Source organism: Micromonas commoda, chromosome 3 (genome assembly GCF_000090985.2).
Source record: "Micromonas commoda chromosome 3, complete sequence".
Taxonomy (NCBI): Eukaryota; Viridiplantae; Chlorophyta; class Mamiellophyceae; order Mamiellales; family Mamiellaceae; genus Micromonas; species Micromonas commoda.
In genome coordinates, this window is record NC_013040.1 from 1398882 (window position 1) to 1414523 (window position 15642).

Consider the following 15642-nt stretch of genomic DNA (forward strand, 5'->3'; position numbering starts at 1 on the left):
AGAAACCCCGCGTCGGGGGTGCCATCGCGCATCACCGAGCGTCCGTCGCCCGTGAGCGACTGCCGCGGTTCCCTCGAGCGCCACCGCGCAACGCAGATCGTCGAGAGGAGATTGTTGACCTCGCCGAGAGCGTTACTCCACCACGTCCAGGAGGGAGGATCTGAGGCGTGGCCGGAGCGTTTGCCGCGAGGCGATCCCGGCGCACGATGCGACGGATCCCAGCGATCGTCAGCTTGCGCGTCTGCGTCGCTCGAGCGCGTCCAACTGCCGTTCGCGGCCCTTTCGACGACGCGCGGCGGCTGTCGAGCCCGCGCTTAGACTGTCCAGTCTTTTCACCTTCAAGAAGCCTGACGCCTCCGCTGCTGTGCGGCTGGCAGTGCGGTTGCCTCCTCCGAGAAGAGAACGTCTGGTAGTTTGCGGGTGCCCCGGCGGCGCCACTGGAGATGGCGCCCTCGGCGGCGCCGGGAGCTCCCGCGCGGGCGCTCGCCGCACGCATCGCGCGCGGGAGCCTCCGCGCGCGTCCCGTCCCCTCCCGCGTCGCTTCGGTCGGCGTGCACGCGCGGGCGGGCGGCGGAACACGCCCCACCGCGCATGGAGATGCGCAGCTCGAGGCGGACGCATCCGCGACGCGCCCCACCGCGGTCGCGCGGCTGACCGCGTCCCTCGGCGCGTCCACGTCGACGCGCCGCGACGTCCACGTCGACCGCCGCGCGGACACGAGGGCGGCTCGTCGCGAGCGCCGCGACGCCAAGCACGCGCGCGAGCTCGGCCCACACCTCGGCTCGGCCAATTCTCCCGCGTCGGTGGACGCAGCGATGTCGCGCGAGTTGGCCGCCATGGCCGGAGGCGTCGACGCGCTCGCGCGACGCGCGCGGGATCTCGCGCTCGCCGACGAGCGCAACCTCGAGGTCGCGCTCCGCCTCGCGTCCGCCGCCGCCGACGTCGCCGCGGAAGAGCTCCGCGACGCGTCGCTCGAGGCGGAGACCGACCTCGACTGGCCCGAGTCGTCGTCGTCATCCGCGGACGCTGTCGACGCGGGCTCAGGGTCCTTCCACGGGTCCTTCGACGACGCGTCACGAACCGCGGCGGCGGCACGGGGGATACTGAGCCGACGCGAACGCGCACAGCTGTGCGCCGAATCCGTCGTCGACCTGTCGTCCAAACTCTCCAGACGCCTCATACACGACGAGTGGTCCGCATCCGTCGCCGCATTCGCCGCGAAGGATTGGCGCAGAGATCGGAAGAAACCCCGGGTGAGGCCGAAGGACCGGCGGTGCAACCAGCCCAAGGCGCGTCAGGGGTGGAACAAGCGCGCGATGCGGGAGACGGGCGTGAGGGTGTGCGTCGGGTGCGAACGGATGCTGCCGACGACGGAGCTCATCCGCGTCGCGAGGATGGCGGACGCGGACGACGACGTCGACGCGGAGGGTCACACGATTGATACCGTCGAGAAGGATGGGGAGGAGGGCGACGTCGACGTCGATACGGAGAAGAAGAAGAAGAAGAAGGACGGGTCCTCCAAACGCAAGTGGTCGGTCGCGATAGACCCCGGCAGCGTCGCGGGCTCCGAGCCGTTGCTGCGCATGCTCGTCGACGGGGGCGACGCGGCGGCGGCGGCGAAGCACCCCGCCGCGGCGACGGCGGCGCAAACGTTCCTTCGACGATTGGCGCCCGCGGCTGTCGCCCACCCCTCGGCCGACCGAAACGAACGACCGACCGCGGCGGCGAGTCCTCCGTCCCGCCGCCGCCCGACGAACGCGCTGCAGGGCCGCGCGGTGTACGTGTGCCGAAGGGGCGCGTGCGGTCGGGTCGCGTTTCATCCCAAGACTCGGAGGGCGCATCGCTCGTTACGAGCCGCCGGTTCGTTTGACCCGTCGTTCGCCGCGGCGGCGATTGAGCTGTGCGTCGCCGCGGAGGTTGAGGACGGCGTGGACTCGAGTCATTGGGTGTTGGATCGTGCGGTGGGCGGGGTTCCGGGACGTGCGGCGTCGCACCCGCGGTACGTGGACGAGCGGACGGGTGAGACGGCGGAGGGTTCCGATCAGACGTTTTTGGTGTGGGCGGCGGAGCGGAGCGACTTTGGCGTCGAGGCGGAGACTGACGAATGATTGGGAACTTAATTTTAGTCCTCACAGCGAATTCAGTTCGATGCGTCTCGAAATGCGGAAATGGGCGATGCGTCGAACGAGGCACACACGATTAGTAGTTAGGATTCCTCGCGCCAATTATCTGGCGAAAAACAGCACGGTCGGCTGCTGTTTGTCCGTACCGGGTGTTGAGAGTTTATTCGCCAAAAAAATGGTGGTTACATTAATTCAGCGCGTGCTCGTCGCCAGACCGGCGCGGCGCAGCGCACGCGACGTGACCCGAGACGCGGGTTCACACACGGCAAACGCGTACCGCGTCGCCGATCTAGCGATCCGTTCGAGGTATCCGAGCGCGTTTAGACGCGGCGGTCCGTAAGGGTCGAGAGTCGCACGGCCGCGTCCGAGGCGCGAAACGCCACCCACCCGGTCCATCTCGGTTTCATCCGCGGGGTGGTAACCGGCGGCAGGACGTACGCACGGAGGCGAGTGCGCAGGGTTTAACCCTCACGCGCCATGTCGAAGGAGGAGTCCAAGGGGCTGCTCAGCCAGGGGAGCGGCGCGGGTTTCGGGGCCACCGGCGGCAGCGGCGACGTCGACCCGGAGAAGGGCGACGCGAACCCGCGAGTCTCCCAGGGCGAGAAGCACCACAAGTTCGCCGCGGGGAAGGAGCGAAGCGTCTGGGTCGACGTCTCCATCGCGGTCTTCTCCGCGGTGATCATCTGCGTCGTCTTCTTCGTCTCCCTCGCCATCATGAACTACGAGTACTACCCCACCGAGTTCACCCTGCACACCGCGTGCATGGAGCGAACCACCAAGACGGCCATGATGAACGCGGGAGTCGACTACAACGACAAGATCCGGTACGCGTACGTCGTGCCCAAGGGCAAGACCAAGATTCGCATGGCGCCCGTGAGGCACAAACACGGCGGCGAGCACGGGGTGTTTAAGCTGTCGACGTGGATGCCCAACGATCAGTGGGGGTTCGCGATCCAGTACGAGTCCGGGCGGATCGTCCACGAGATGGGACCCGCGTCGACGGATACAAACGCGGCGAAGGATCTGCAGGCCGACGGCGCGGGCGAGGCTGCGGTACCGGATGACGAGTCGTACATGTTCGTGAAAGGGCTGCTCGTCAACGACGGCGCGTGCGCGGTGCTGGACGAGGAGGACGGGATCTGGAGCCGCGAGCTCGCCAACGACGGCGCCGTCGAGAGGGGTTCCAAGGTTTCCAGAGTCTTCGGCGGCTGCGGCGTCGGATGCCCGGGGTTTGCGCAAAAGCAAACCGAGCTCACGCCCATCCAGCAGAAGCTCGCCAAGGAGGCGAACAGCAACGATTGGAGGGACGTGACGGACGGCACGAACTGGAAGAGCGAGTCGCCCGACGGGTGCGGAGGATACGGGGAGCCCGACTGCCCGCCCTCGGCGCAGGAGCCCCCGAAGCCGCTGGGGCAGGTGGACTTCAACGGCATCCCGACGGCGAACGACGCCGGTTACGCGATGCGCGAGGATGGAAACGCGAGCGACGAGCAGGTGCCCGAGGAGTTCCAGCCGGAGAACGTGGAGCCCACGCCGCATCACAACTACGTCGCCGCGCGCACCGCCGCCACCTCGTGGAGGAGGTGAGAGCGAAAACCGCATCTTCACATTCTTTCCGGGTCGGGTGGGTCACGCGCGGGCGCCAAAACGCATTTAATGGTATTGCTAACACGTTTCTTGATCGCACGCCAAACGCTACGAGTCCGTCCCCCCCTTCATTCTACCAACACGCACGCGCGCGCGTCCCGACCACCCGTCGTCACATGTCGATGTCCACGAGCGGCTCCAAGTCCAGCTCCAGCACCGAGCACGGGTTGACGATGTCAAACTTTCCGAGCACCGTCGGGTGCACCACGCCCATGACGCCGATCCGCCGCCCGTCCCTGACGATCGCCGCCTGCCTTCCGGGAAAGTACGTCGCCTCGTCCATCGACGTGTCCAGCGTGTACCCCGCGTCAACACCGGGTTTGGCGGCGCCGGTGACGAGCATCACGCGGTCCAGCGCGCCGTGCACAACCTCGAAGCCGGACGTCGTGTTGCTGTAGAGCACCAGCAGCCGCCGCGAGTTCCTGGCGCCGACGTCTCGAGACTCGTCGAGAAGCACGACGTCACCAACCTCGAAGAGCTTCGCGGGGACCGGCGCGTCCTTGTTGGTGCCCATCGCCTTCAGCACGCCCTGCAGCAGCGACGACCGCGCCACCTGGACGTCCTGCGACGAGGGGTTGGCGACAATCGCCGCGAGCTTTCCGTCGTCGGCTCGCGACACGTTGGCGAAATTATCGTCGTGCGAGCACAGGATCCACGTCAGCACCTCGGCGAAACCCTGCGCCGCCATCTCCTGGCGCACCAAGTCGCTGAAGTTGTTCAGCGGCTGCTGCGCGCCGACGGTCGTCACGTTCGGTCCAACCTTCTCCTTGTTGATGTTGTTGTAGCCGTACGCGATGGCGACGTCCTCCGCGACGTCGCACGGGTGGAGGATGTCGGACCTCGTCGGCGGCACCTCCACGCGCAGCGTCCCTCCCCGTGTATCGTCGATTTTCGTGGGGAGCTGCATGCGGCAGAGCAGCGCGGCCATGGCTTTGGTGTCGATGTCGGTCTCGGTCACGCCGATTCGCTTCCGGACGTACTCCGGATCCACGTCTACGAACCGGGTCATAAAATCCGGATACGCCCGCTCGGCTCCGGAGGAGTCCACCACGTCCACGGGCTCGACGGAAAACTTGGCGGCGGAGTACTCGGAGAACATGGTGACGACGGTGTTGAGCACGATCTTCGCCTTGTTGAGGTCCGTGGCGGTGCACTCGATGAAGACGTCGGTGGTGTCCAGCGAGATTGCGGAGTGTGCTCCGTTGATGATGGGCGGCAGCGACAGCACCGTCCTGTTCGCGTCGTAGATGACGGGGAACACCACGGATCCCTCGATGATGTGTAGGAAGTGCTTGAGTTTCTGATCGGACTTGTAGTGTTCCATGAGCTCGGCCGCGTTGAACTCGCGGGTCTGCTTCAGGGGCGTGAACTTGATATCCTCGGGGGGGTGCGCCTCGTAGGAGAATGGTCCTTGAATCGTGCCGAGGTCGTGCGTGCCGATGGCGACGAGCGTGCGTTTGCGGCAGATGTTCTGGTGCAGCTTATCCTGGAGATCGATGAAAGAGTCGTAGCGAGCCTTGTCGAACTTGACGCCGCGGAGCACGGCGCACACGACGAAGGGCCTGACGAGCAACGTCTCCGGCTTTTGGATCATCCGTTGCCTCGGCGCGCCGTTCGCTGGTTCCAGCATCCGGAACACGGGCGAAGGTTCCACCCCGCGGAACACGTTCAGGGCGCGGGAGATGCCCTCCATGCAGAGAAGATCGTAACGGTTGGCGGGGATGTCGATCTTGTAGATTTCCTCGTCCTCCGCGTCGTCGCCACCCGCGCCGGTCGCGCCGCTCTCGCCCAGGAACTTGTCCTTGATCTGCTTCTCGGAGGTGACCTCGTCGAGCTCGATGCCGAACTCGAAGCACAGCTCGTCGAACTCCTCCTCGGTGTACTCCTTGCCGAGGCGACGCATGAGCTCATCGCGGTTGAGGTTGACGGTCGGCTGTGAAAACGGGGAAGGCGGGGCGTGTTCAGTCAGGCACGGGTCTCGGAGTCGGCGCAGGGAAAAGAAAGATATGCATCTTCGCCAATCGGCGTGGGGCTGATCGGCGCGCGGCGAGGCGATGTCGCGCGGGGATCGGCGCGCCTCGAGGCGAGCCGAGGTCGATTCGCGCACTCACCATGGCGACGCCGAAAGTTTTGGACTCGCGGTGCGCGGCGCCGAGGGCCTCGGGGCGCGCGCTTGGTAAGTGGCCACGACCCACGAACCCTGAACCCTGAAGCCGGGCCCAAACCCTCGACCGAGGAGTGTGACGGGTCCAACCCCGTGTGCGTTTCACCACTCGCGACCGATTCATCGTCGCTCCGGCCGATACTTCGATACTTCGCTAACACTTACACGGTCCGGTCTATCTATCGCCTACGTACCCTCCCCGTCGTCGTCGTCGTCGTCGTCGTCGTCCCCTTCCCCGTCCCAAACGTCGTCGTCCACGCGCGGTCCCGTGCTGTACCATCGCGACCTGATGCGCCAGTACGGATCCCTCGCCTCCTTCGCCGCGAGCCGCCATCCTCCCCACGCCGCGTCAATCACCGGCCGCTTGTGCGGGGTCAGCACCACCAAGTGCCTCGCGCTGCACGCCAGCATCATGCACAGCGTCGGGAGGTACCCCCGGGCGCACAGGTGCATGGCGAACGAGCACACGACGACGCTCCACCGCCTCTCCGCGATTGCGCCTCGCGCGACGTCTTCAAAGGACCATCGCTCGCACTTTTTTCCAACCCTGGCGAGGTACGCTTCGTGCGTGTACGGGTCGCACGCGTCGATCCTGGAGAGCGGGACACCCGCGGCGACGAGCGCGGACGTCACCTCGCCGCTGCCGCAGCTCAGGTCGAGGATCCTGTCCCCAAACTCGTCATCGTTACTTTTGTCGTCGATATTACCTGGCGCCTCCATCCCCCACAGCTCGGGCCAGTCGCGGGTCGCCCTGGCGAGCATCTCGCGGACGCCGCCGTCGTGCGGGTTGACGTACCTGGCGCCCTCGTCGGCGTAGTACCCCGTCGCGCCGGCCTCGTGCGACGCGTACGCGTTACGCACACCTGTGATGGGACGGGTCAGTCGCAGTCGCGGAAAAGGTCAGCGGGCGGCGGGCGCCTGGGGCGCGGAGAGGCGCGCGGGGTCGTTCGGTCGGAAGTGGCGCGCGGGCGGCTGCGGCGTACCGTTCACGCCGCTCACGTGCACGTTGGGCTGCCTGCTCATTCCCGGGTCTGTCCCTCCTCGACCCGCGCCCGCCGGTCGCGAGTGGCGATCCCTCCAGCGCGGTGCCTCCTTCGTCGTGATGACTCGGCGGACTCATCGCCACACTCAGTCTCGGCAGCTCGGAAGCGCCGATGGGAGCCGAGGTCGTCGTCGCGGGGCGGTTCCGCACTCACGCCGGGCGCGACCGCGATATGGGGGTCGAAACGGACGCCCCCGCGGGCGACGTGACCCCGTGGGAGCTGGGATACCTCGACGACGGCGACGACGCGCTCGGTGCGCCCGAACCCGCGCGTCTCCCAACCCCGTCATCCTCGCGCACCGCGCGTGAAGCACCGCGCCCGTAACACCACTTTCGCGCTGACGCCACCGACATCCCCATCCGCTTCCCTCTCGCAGCGGCGCTCGCGGACGACCTCGCACGGCATCTCGACCTCGCGCGCCATGTCCTGCCCGAGTGCCCGCACGCGGATATCCTGCGCGCGCGTCTCGCCTCGCTCCTGCGCGCGTGCGAGCGAGCCCCGGTGGTCGCGGTGGAGGACTGGCGCTCGTCGTCGGCACGTCTCGGCGACGATGAAGCATCGGGGTCAGCTCCGGACGGGGTCGCGCTCGCCTGCGCGAATGACGTCGTCGCTGTACTGATGCCGAGCACCGAACTCGGGGGATCGCGCCCGGCACGCGAGGCGCCGCCGGAGATGGTGCGCGGCGACGGCGCGTCGCGCACGCCGCGCGCCATCGACGCGTGGTGGTTCGCAGACGCCGTCGTCGTCGTCGCATCAGCTTCTCAGGAGCGGACGCGACGGGAGAATCTGGCGGACAAATCGAAAGACGTCTCGAAAGGACAAGGACCGTTCCCGGAACAGAAACCGGACCACGGGGACCGTTCCCGGAACAGAAACCGGACGGACGCGTCGACGCAGCATCCGCCGCCCAGGGACGCCAACGCCCCGCGCGGCGCTCGGCGGTTTTGGTCGTCGCAGGCGTTCGCGAAATCGCCCCTGGCGGAGGATTCGTTGGCGGCGGCGGCGACGGTGGCGCGGCAGCTCGGGCCCCTCGGCGCGGACTCGGCGTTCGTGATCGTGCAGGACTGCGAGAGCGCGCGGGAGGCGAGGGACGCGCGCGGGTGCCTGGTCCACGCGGGCCTCGCCGAGGCGAATGTGTTTTGTCTCGAAAAGTCGCTCGCGGACGAGGAGGTCCGTTTGGATGGCGGGATGGGGGCGAGTTTTCGAAAGTGGCGCGCGGCGTGGGGGCGCGATCGCGCGCGGCGCGTGGCGCGCGACTACGCCCCGGTTCGCGACTGCGTGCGCTTCTGGGCGAGCTTCGGGACGGTCAAGGACGACGGCGGCGGCGACGGCGGCGGTCGGGGAGCCGGCGCGGCGCTCAGAGAAGCGGCTTCGGCTTCGGAATCGGAATCGGAATCGATGGGCGACCGTTACGGCGACCGTTACGCGAGGGCGGCGCGGGAAGCGCTCGAGGCCGCACACGCCGAGGCGTCCCTCGCGTCCCTCGGCTCCTTCCTTCGAACGGCGCTCGAGGGTTTGCCGCGCGTCGGCGTCGGCGGAGCCTTCGACGTCGCGAGAAAGAACCGGTGCGTTTATTTTTTTTATTTTCGCGCGTATGCGCAATTACCCGGTAGAAGACTGACGTCGCGTTTGTTTGTTCGCAGGGGATCCGATCGCGCCGCGCTCGCGACGTCCCTGTACGGATCGTCCGCGTTCGAGTACGCCGCGGGATTTTTCCTGTCCTGGACCGTCCCCGGCCCGCTCGCAGCGCACGCCGCGCACTTCACGAACAGGTGAGTTTATTTTAATCTTTGTACCTTCGCACCAGGTATGGGCAATTAGTGTGACATGGTTTTTTTTTGTTTTACAGGTTCCGAACGGCTTTCGTCTGCGCTCTACTCGCGGGGGAGTCGCCGCTGGATCCGAGAGTCGTCGCGGCGGCGATTGCGGTGTGCGCCGGGGCGGATGGATCGCTCGCGCTCGACGCGACGCTCGCGACGAGCGAACGGAGGGTGGAGGTGCGGAGGCGCGAGGAACGCGCCGCGGCGTCCTCGAGGGCAGAAAAAGCCGAGGAGGAACGCGAGCGGAAACGTAGCACCGCCGCCTCATCGCGCGAACTCGCCGGCGCTCGGATGGACGCGGCGGTGTGCAAGTCGCTGGTGGATTCCACCTCGGAGCTTCGGCGTCGCGCGATGCGCGCGATGCGATCGGTGACGGACGCGGGCGTCGACGCGCTTCGAGAGGCGGAGGCGGCGGCTGTCGACGCGGCTCGCGTTGTGTTCGACTCGGCGAAAACGGAAACGGAAACGGCCGCGAAAACGGTCGGGCGCGGGACCGCACGGTCCGAGTTGAAGCCCGGGGAGGTGGAAGACATCGCGGAGCGCGCGTTTAGCCGCGCGTTGGCGCGAGAGACGGCGCGGCGGGTCGCCGTCGTGGTCTGCGGGCCGATGTGGCTCGGCGCGACGCAGGCGGATTTCACCAGCATGGCCGCCGGGGCGATGAGCGTATACGCGTGCAACCAGTCGATGTCGCTCTTCCTGCCGGGGTCTTTGCGCCGCGGGGAGAGCGCGGAGGATGCCGCCGCGAGGCGCGCGTTGACGCCCTCCGACGGCGCCGTCGAGCTCTCCCTCGACGTCGACCTCGACGACGAAGTCGACGACGACGGCGACGACAACTTCGGCGCCGACGAAAGCCCCGAGTTCGCTCCTCTCCGACGCCGAGCGCTCAGGGTCAGGGTCACGCTTCGACCCGTCCCGGTCGCCGGCGGCGTCATGGGCGAGGTCAACCGTGTGGCCAACGAGACGCGAAAGGGTCTGGACGCGGCGGGGCGGTCCATAACCTCGGCCACAGTCGCGGCGAGTCGAGCGACGATGGACGGGGCGCGGGCAGCGGGTCGAGCCATCGGCGAGGTTGGCAAAAACATCGCGGGCGCGGGCGAGTGGATCGGCGCGTCCGTCACGTCCGTCGCGTCGAACCTCGCGTCAAAACCGGGGGACAGACCCGAACCTCGCGACGGTAAGGAGGACGGACATCGCGTAATCCATCGCGAAGAGCCGGGGGCGAGGGGCGCCGAGGCGGCGAGTCCTTCATCGGGACCTTCATCGGGACCTTCGGCATCGTCGGCGTCGTCGTTTTTCGCGGGTATCGGCGCGGCGGCTCGATCGCCCTTTGCGTCCTCCTCGTCGAATCAATCGACCAGATCGCCGAACGCGCCCAATCAGAGCGCGTCGTCGGTGCCGTCGTCGTCGTTCACGTTCGACGGACCGCCGATCGTCAAGGACGTGTCGTCGCTGACTCCCGCGCAGGTGGAGGCGGTCATCTCCGACCCGGCGGTGAACGCGGCCATCGGCAAGCCGTCGATGGTGATGAAGATAATGTCCGACCGAAAGGTCGTGACGTCGCTGAGGGACCCTCGGGTGACCAAGGCGTACATGGAGTTCACCAGGGAGCCGTGCATGTTCGTCAAGTACAAGGACGACGAGCGCGTCCTGGCCCTGGCACAGAGGGTGCTCGAGCTCATCGCGGAGTCCGGCGACGAGGCGCTCATCGAAGTCATGGACAGGCACGACCTGTTTCAGCCGCCGCCGCCCGACGCCATGGCGATGGATCCGCGCGAGAAGAGCGCGGAGTACGACGCCATCGCCGCCAAATACGGCGGCGCGCCCGGCGGCAACGGATCGCCGCCGCGGAACGAACACGGCGGGTGGCTGGGCGGGCTCAAGATGCCGACGGTGACGATGCCGGTGATACCCGCGATGGGTCTGCCCTCCGTCAAGGTGAAGATCCCGAGCTTCGGGCCGGCGGCGGAGACGACGGGCGGCGGCGCGATCCCCGCGGCGGCCACCACGAAGAAGGGGCTGACGAACGTGGCGACGGGGGAGGCGTCCGAGGAGGACGACTCCGACTCGGACGAGTTCCTAGACGCGGAGAGCGACTAAGAGTATCATACTTTTAACAAGTCTCGAGGCGAAATCGGTAGCCCGTTCGCTAATTAAAGCCCGTCGTCACCCGAGCTCGACGCCGTGCCGCTCGCACCACTTCACGAGGTAGTCCGCCAGCTCGAACCTCTCGTGCTCGATCGCCCGCTCCACGACGGAGACGCCCGCGTCGTTCCTCGCGCCGACGTTCGCGCCCGCGCGCACGAGCGTCTTGACGCATCGCTTCCGGTCCAACGAAGCCGCCAGGTGGAGCAGCGTGTCTCCGACCTCGTCCCGCGCGTCCACGAGGGACGTGAGGTGAGCCAGCGTCCGAGCGAAGTCCTCGGCGCGGTTCTCGACGATCGCCCTCGCCGCCTCCGCGAGGTCGTCGCAAACGCCGCCCACAGCTGGCGCCACGGACACAGCTGGCGCTACCGATCGGAGGCGCCAGACGTCGCCGGCTGCGTCCGCGGAAACGAGCGGGCTCGGCGGCGCGATCCCCGTCGCTTTTGGCCCCATACCTCCCTCACGGCTTTTGGGCGCCGAAGAGCCCGCGGCGGCCGCCTCCGCGCGTTCGAGCGCGGCGGCGGCCTCCTCCGCCTCCCTCGCCCATCGCTCCTCTTGCCGCCGCTTCCATCGAGGGGCGTAATCGTAATCGTCGTCGTCGTCATTTTTGCGCGCCGCCGCCTCCTCCTCCTCCATTCGCCGGTGTCGCTCGCGGTCGCCCACGGCGAGGGCGAGCTCGTCGTCCCGGGTGGGATTCGAACCCGCGACCATCTCTCGTTCCCTGTCGTACCCGGCCGCCTCCTCCAGCAGCCGCGCGATGCGCTCGTCCACCCTCCTTCGCCTCTCGCGAAGGTCGCGGAGCTCGCGCTCCTCGTCGTCGGCGAAGGAGGACGACGACGGTCGGTGGTCGGCGTCGCCGGGCATCGAACCCGCGACGCGTCCTTCGCCCGCGACACCGCTCACCGCTACCCCCTTCTCTCTTCGCTCCGCCACGACGCGGGCCTCCTCGAACCGCCGACGCTGCTGACGCAGGCTCTCCACCGCCCTCGCCGTCTCCCGAGCTTCCGTCGCCAGTCGCCGCGCGGCGTCCTCGTTGGCCTCCGCTGCGGCTCGCAGCGACTCCCTCTCCGCCGCGCGCCGCTCGAACCTTCCCACGGCCGCCTCCATTCCGTCCAAGTCCTCGTCGCTGCTGTCCACGTCGTACGCGACGTCGTTCTCGGGGAACGCGCCCCGAAGGTCCTCGGCGCTGCCCCCCATGGCGGCGAACGAGATGCGACTGATGTCGATGGACGGCAGGCGGACGAGCTCGCCGGTCCCTTCCGCGCGGATCATGGGGCGATCCGGCGGGCGCCCGTCTTCCCTGCGGTTGCCGGGACGGATGGGGAACGCGCTCGCCATGACGCCCCCCTCCGCGATGCGGTCCCGCTCGGCGCGCGCGACAGTGTCCGTCGGGGCTTCCAAGAGATTGGGGGGCTGTGAAATGTGAAGCCTCCCGCTAACAACCAGTTCGCTTCGTCACTTGAGGGGAGCGAGGACATGGAGGAGGACGAGGACGGCCTTTTCGCGACGGTATCGCGCGCGCTGGAGTGCGTCGAGGGCTGGTGCGCCCACTGGTCCCCCGAGTGCCTCCGCGCGGTGCTCGGAGACGACGCGAACGACGCGAACGACGAGAACGACGCCAACTGCGCGCGCGCCCTCGCCGACGCGTTGCTCGTCGCGGCTCGTCGCGCGGCTCCCGCGATCCTCGCCGTGGAACGATTCGCACGCGAGAGACGGGCGCGATGCGGCGGCGCGTCGACGACGGTCGTGGAGCTCTGCGGCGCGTCGCGGGGGCACCTGCTCGGCGCCCTCATCGCGTCCTTGCGTCTCGAGGGCGTCGAGCGGGTGGTGCTCGTGGACCCGCGATGGCCCCGCGCGGGCGCGGGCGACGACGCATCCGGCGACGCTGCCGAGGCCGCCGCGAGTGTTCCCAAGAAGACGGACGACGCGCGTCTGCCCACCGCGCACGTGGACGCGCGGGCGGACGGCTGGTGGACGCACCGCGGCGTCGCCCCGCCGCATCGATGGAAAGCGAGCGCGAAAAACGCCAGCCACCTGAGATCGCTCGCCGCCGCGCTCCGTCGAGCGCGCGTCGCCGGCGCCGCCCCGGGCGCGATAGCCATCGTGGCGAACGCGGTGGGGGGCACGGGCGACCTGCGGGCGCTGCAGCTGTACCACGCCCCCTACGGGGATCGAACCCGCGACCTTTTAACCGACGACGACGACGACCTCGCCAACGCCGACGTCGCGCTCGCGATGTTCCCAGGCGCACCCCCCGAGCGAACGGAAGCGCGCAGGCGGAACCTGACGTACCGCGCGGGGCCTGAACACGAGTTCTCCGTCAGGCGCATATGGCCCGGGCGTTACGCCGGGCGTTACAACGGCGCATCCGTCGAGTCGTTCGCACGGAGAGCGTGGGCGGCGCACGTTCGCGTCGGCTCCGGCGGAGTCGGCGTGAAGTCTTCGACGCCCGACGGGTTTCACGACCGCGACCCGCCGCTCGTGACGGCGACGAGGGCGAGCGCGAGGGAGGCGGGGTGGGGTGCCGAGGGGGGTGCCGAGGGGGGTGCCGAGGGGGGTGCCGAGGGGGACGCGTTCGGCGCCGTGGCTCTGTCCGTCGTCGAGCAACTCGCGGCGGTGAACGCACGCGTCGTCGCGAAGTTGCGACGCGTCGGTATCCTCCGCGACGACGACCGTTACAACGACCGTTACAACGACCGTTACGACGACCGTTACGACGACGACGACGTGACGTTGCGACGCGCCGACCCCAACGCCTGGGTCGCCGGGGGATACTGCGAGCACCACTACGTCCCGGAGCCGCCCGGGCCGCACTCGCTGTGCTTCGAGGCTTTTCTCGGCGCCGATCGAGAACCCGCGGGCTTCGTAGCCTTCTCGGCGTACGACGCCGACGATTCGTACGACGACGGCGACGGTTCGCATGACGGCGACGGGGGGCTGGCCGACGACGAGGACGAACACGCGGGTGACGTGCGCGACCGTTACGACGACCGTTACGTCGCGAGGCCCGGCGGTTCGCTGAATAACGCGCAGGTGGACAGGCTGTGCGTGCTCCCGGAGCGAAGGGGACGCGGAGTCAAGGAGAGGCTCCTGCGGTGCGCGGATGGGTTCCACGCGTGCGGGGTGCCGGTTCGCGTCAAGACGGCGAGTATAAGCGCCGCGAAGTCGTTCGTGAGGTGCGCGCTCTTGGCGTACGACGGTTTCAAGGATCCGACGCGAGCGGGCGTGAGCAAGCGCCGGGGGACCAAGACAGTCGTCGTGGTGGACGAAGACCCGTCTCGACCGCGCGATGATCCCAGGCGGTACGAGGACGACTGGCGGAATCGCGAGGCGGGGCGATCGATCCCGGTCGCGGCCGAGACGCCGAAGACGCCGGAGGAGCAGGAGGGTGAACCGGCGGGGAGCGGGGGTAGACGCGGGGGGAACGTCGGAGGCGACGGGCTCGATCGGGAGTCTCGCGCAAAGTCGGAGGCGATCCTTCGGAGCGACGGGGATCGACGCGCGGCGGCGACGCGCGCGGCGCTCAACCGCGTCGCGCCGGACACCGTCGTCGCCGTCGCCGACACGATCGCCGCATCCCTCGCCGACGCCTTCGCCGACCACGCGGGAGTTCGAGGTGGTGACGACGCGCGCGCCGCGCCGCCGGAGGTTTCGTCCACTGCGGACCTCGTCGCGGTGAGGGGCTCGAGGGACGCGATGTTCCGCGCGACGTACGCGGACGTCGCCGCGCGCGTCGCACTTGTCCTCGCGTCTCGTTCGACCGACGGCGTCTTCCGTCGCGACGTCTTCGTCTCCGCGGTCGCCTCCGCCGCGTCCGCGCCGCTAGTTCGATGCGCCGCGGGGAAGGGCGGGTCGGACCTCGCGGGGTGCGCGGGCTTTTTAGCCGAGCTGAGGGCGAGGGGCTTGGTCGCCAACGAAGAGATGATTCGAGGCGCGATCGGCTCGCTTCTCGCCGGGGCGTGCGCGGAGATGGACGGGAGCGTTCCGGTCGACGTCGCGACGTGCGCGCCGGCGTTGTGCGCCGCGATCGAGGGCGGGCTCGGGATTGGGCTCATCGAAGGGGATATCGAAGGGGATATCGAAGGGGATGTTGAAGGGGAAGGAGGGGTCGATCGCGGGACGGATTCGCTCGGCGTCGCCGTCCGCGACGCGTTGACGCGCGCGCACGCGGGCGACGGGGTGAACCTCGGCGGTCGTCTCAGGTTTCTCGCCGGCCGCGCGCTCGCCGAGTTGGGCACTGGGGACGCCGCGGCTCTCGGGGTCGGCGGCTTTTCGCGGTTGGCAAAAAACGGAGCCGGCGCGGGCCGGGGACGATCGATCGCGCCGCCCGCGACGTCGAACGCCCTGCTCGGAGGCGCGATGACTCGCGCGGAGGTGCATCACGTCGCGTCGCGCGAGATGCGATGCGAGGTTGCGTTCGCCGGGTCGCGAAAGGCGGTGGATCGGGGGATGCGCAGGGGTTGGACGTTTGCGTACGTCGGGTCGCCGGTTCGAATCCTGGACGGGTCGCGTACTACCGACTTTTGTCGCGTGTTCGCGCCCTCGAAGGCGGTGCGCGATCCGGCGGAGCTCACGGAGACGGCGGACGCGCACCGAAAGGGGAGGTACGAGCGGGTGCGCTGGGCGGAGGCGGAGGCGCGCGAGTGGCCGCGAGACGGGCTCCCGCAAACGCGACCGGCGCCGTAACATTTTATTAGCCGACA

General features: G+C 68.6%; 7 protein-coding genes across 7 annotated transcripts; 4 read left to right on the forward strand and 3 right to left on the reverse strand.

Annotated features, from left to right (window-relative positions):
* Positions 1 to 443: 443 nt before the first annotated feature.
* On the forward strand, positions 444 to 2108 carry MICPUN_99690 (predicted protein; the record flags this gene model as incomplete). The annotated part of the gene is made up of 1 exon (XM_002500639.1): positions 444 to 2108. One exon carries the CDS (start codon positions 444 to 446, stop codon positions 2106 to 2108), a length of 1665 nt encoding a protein of 554 aa, XP_002500685.1.
* Positions 2109 to 2600: 492 nt separating this feature from the next.
* MICPUN_57306 (predicted protein) lies at positions 2601 to 3710 on the forward strand (the record flags this gene model as incomplete). Its single annotated transcript, XM_002500640.1, has 1 exon — positions 2601 to 3710. The coding sequence occupies one exon, from the start codon at positions 2601 to 2603 to the stop codon at positions 3708 to 3710; it is 1110 nt and encodes a 369-aa protein (XP_002500686.1).
* A 172-nt stretch (positions 3711 to 3882) lies between these two features.
* MICPUN_57307 (predicted protein) lies at positions 3883 to 6058 on the reverse strand (the record flags this gene model as incomplete). Its single annotated transcript, XM_002501071.1, has 2 exons — positions 3883 to 5703; positions 5882 to 6058. The coding sequence occupies 2 exons, from the start codon at positions 6056 to 6058 to the stop codon at positions 3883 to 3885; spliced, it is 1998 nt and encodes a 665-aa protein (XP_002501117.1).
* A 62-nt stretch (positions 6059 to 6120) lies between these two features.
* On the reverse strand, positions 6121 to 6957 carry MICPUN_57308 (predicted protein; the record flags this gene model as incomplete). Its single annotated transcript, XM_002501072.1, has 2 exons — positions 6121 to 6797; positions 6918 to 6957. The coding sequence occupies 2 exons, from the start codon at positions 6955 to 6957 to the stop codon at positions 6121 to 6123; spliced, it is 717 nt and encodes a 238-aa protein (XP_002501118.1).
* A 191-nt stretch (positions 6958 to 7148) lies between these two features.
* On the forward strand, positions 7149 to 10894 carry MICPUN_57309 (predicted protein; the record flags this gene model as incomplete). Its single annotated transcript, XM_002500641.1, has 4 exons — positions 7149 to 7230; positions 7354 to 8542; positions 8621 to 8749; positions 8827 to 10894. 4 exons carry the CDS (start codon positions 7149 to 7151, stop codon positions 10892 to 10894), a joined length of 3468 nt encoding a protein of 1155 aa, XP_002500687.1.
* A 66-nt stretch (positions 10895 to 10960) lies between these two features.
* Positions 10961 to 12277, reverse strand: MICPUN_57310 (predicted protein; the record flags this gene model as incomplete). The annotated part of the gene is made up of 1 exon (XM_002501073.1): positions 10961 to 12277. One exon carries the CDS (start codon positions 12275 to 12277, stop codon positions 10961 to 10963), a length of 1317 nt encoding a protein of 438 aa, XP_002501119.1.
* A 138-nt stretch (positions 12278 to 12415) lies between these two features.
* MICPUN_57311 (predicted protein) lies at positions 12416 to 15625 on the forward strand (the record flags this gene model as incomplete). Its single annotated transcript, XM_002500642.1, has 1 exon — positions 12416 to 15625. The coding sequence occupies one exon, from the start codon at positions 12416 to 12418 to the stop codon at positions 15623 to 15625; it is 3210 nt and encodes a 1069-aa protein (XP_002500688.1).
* Positions 15626 to 15642: the final 17 nt, after the last annotated feature.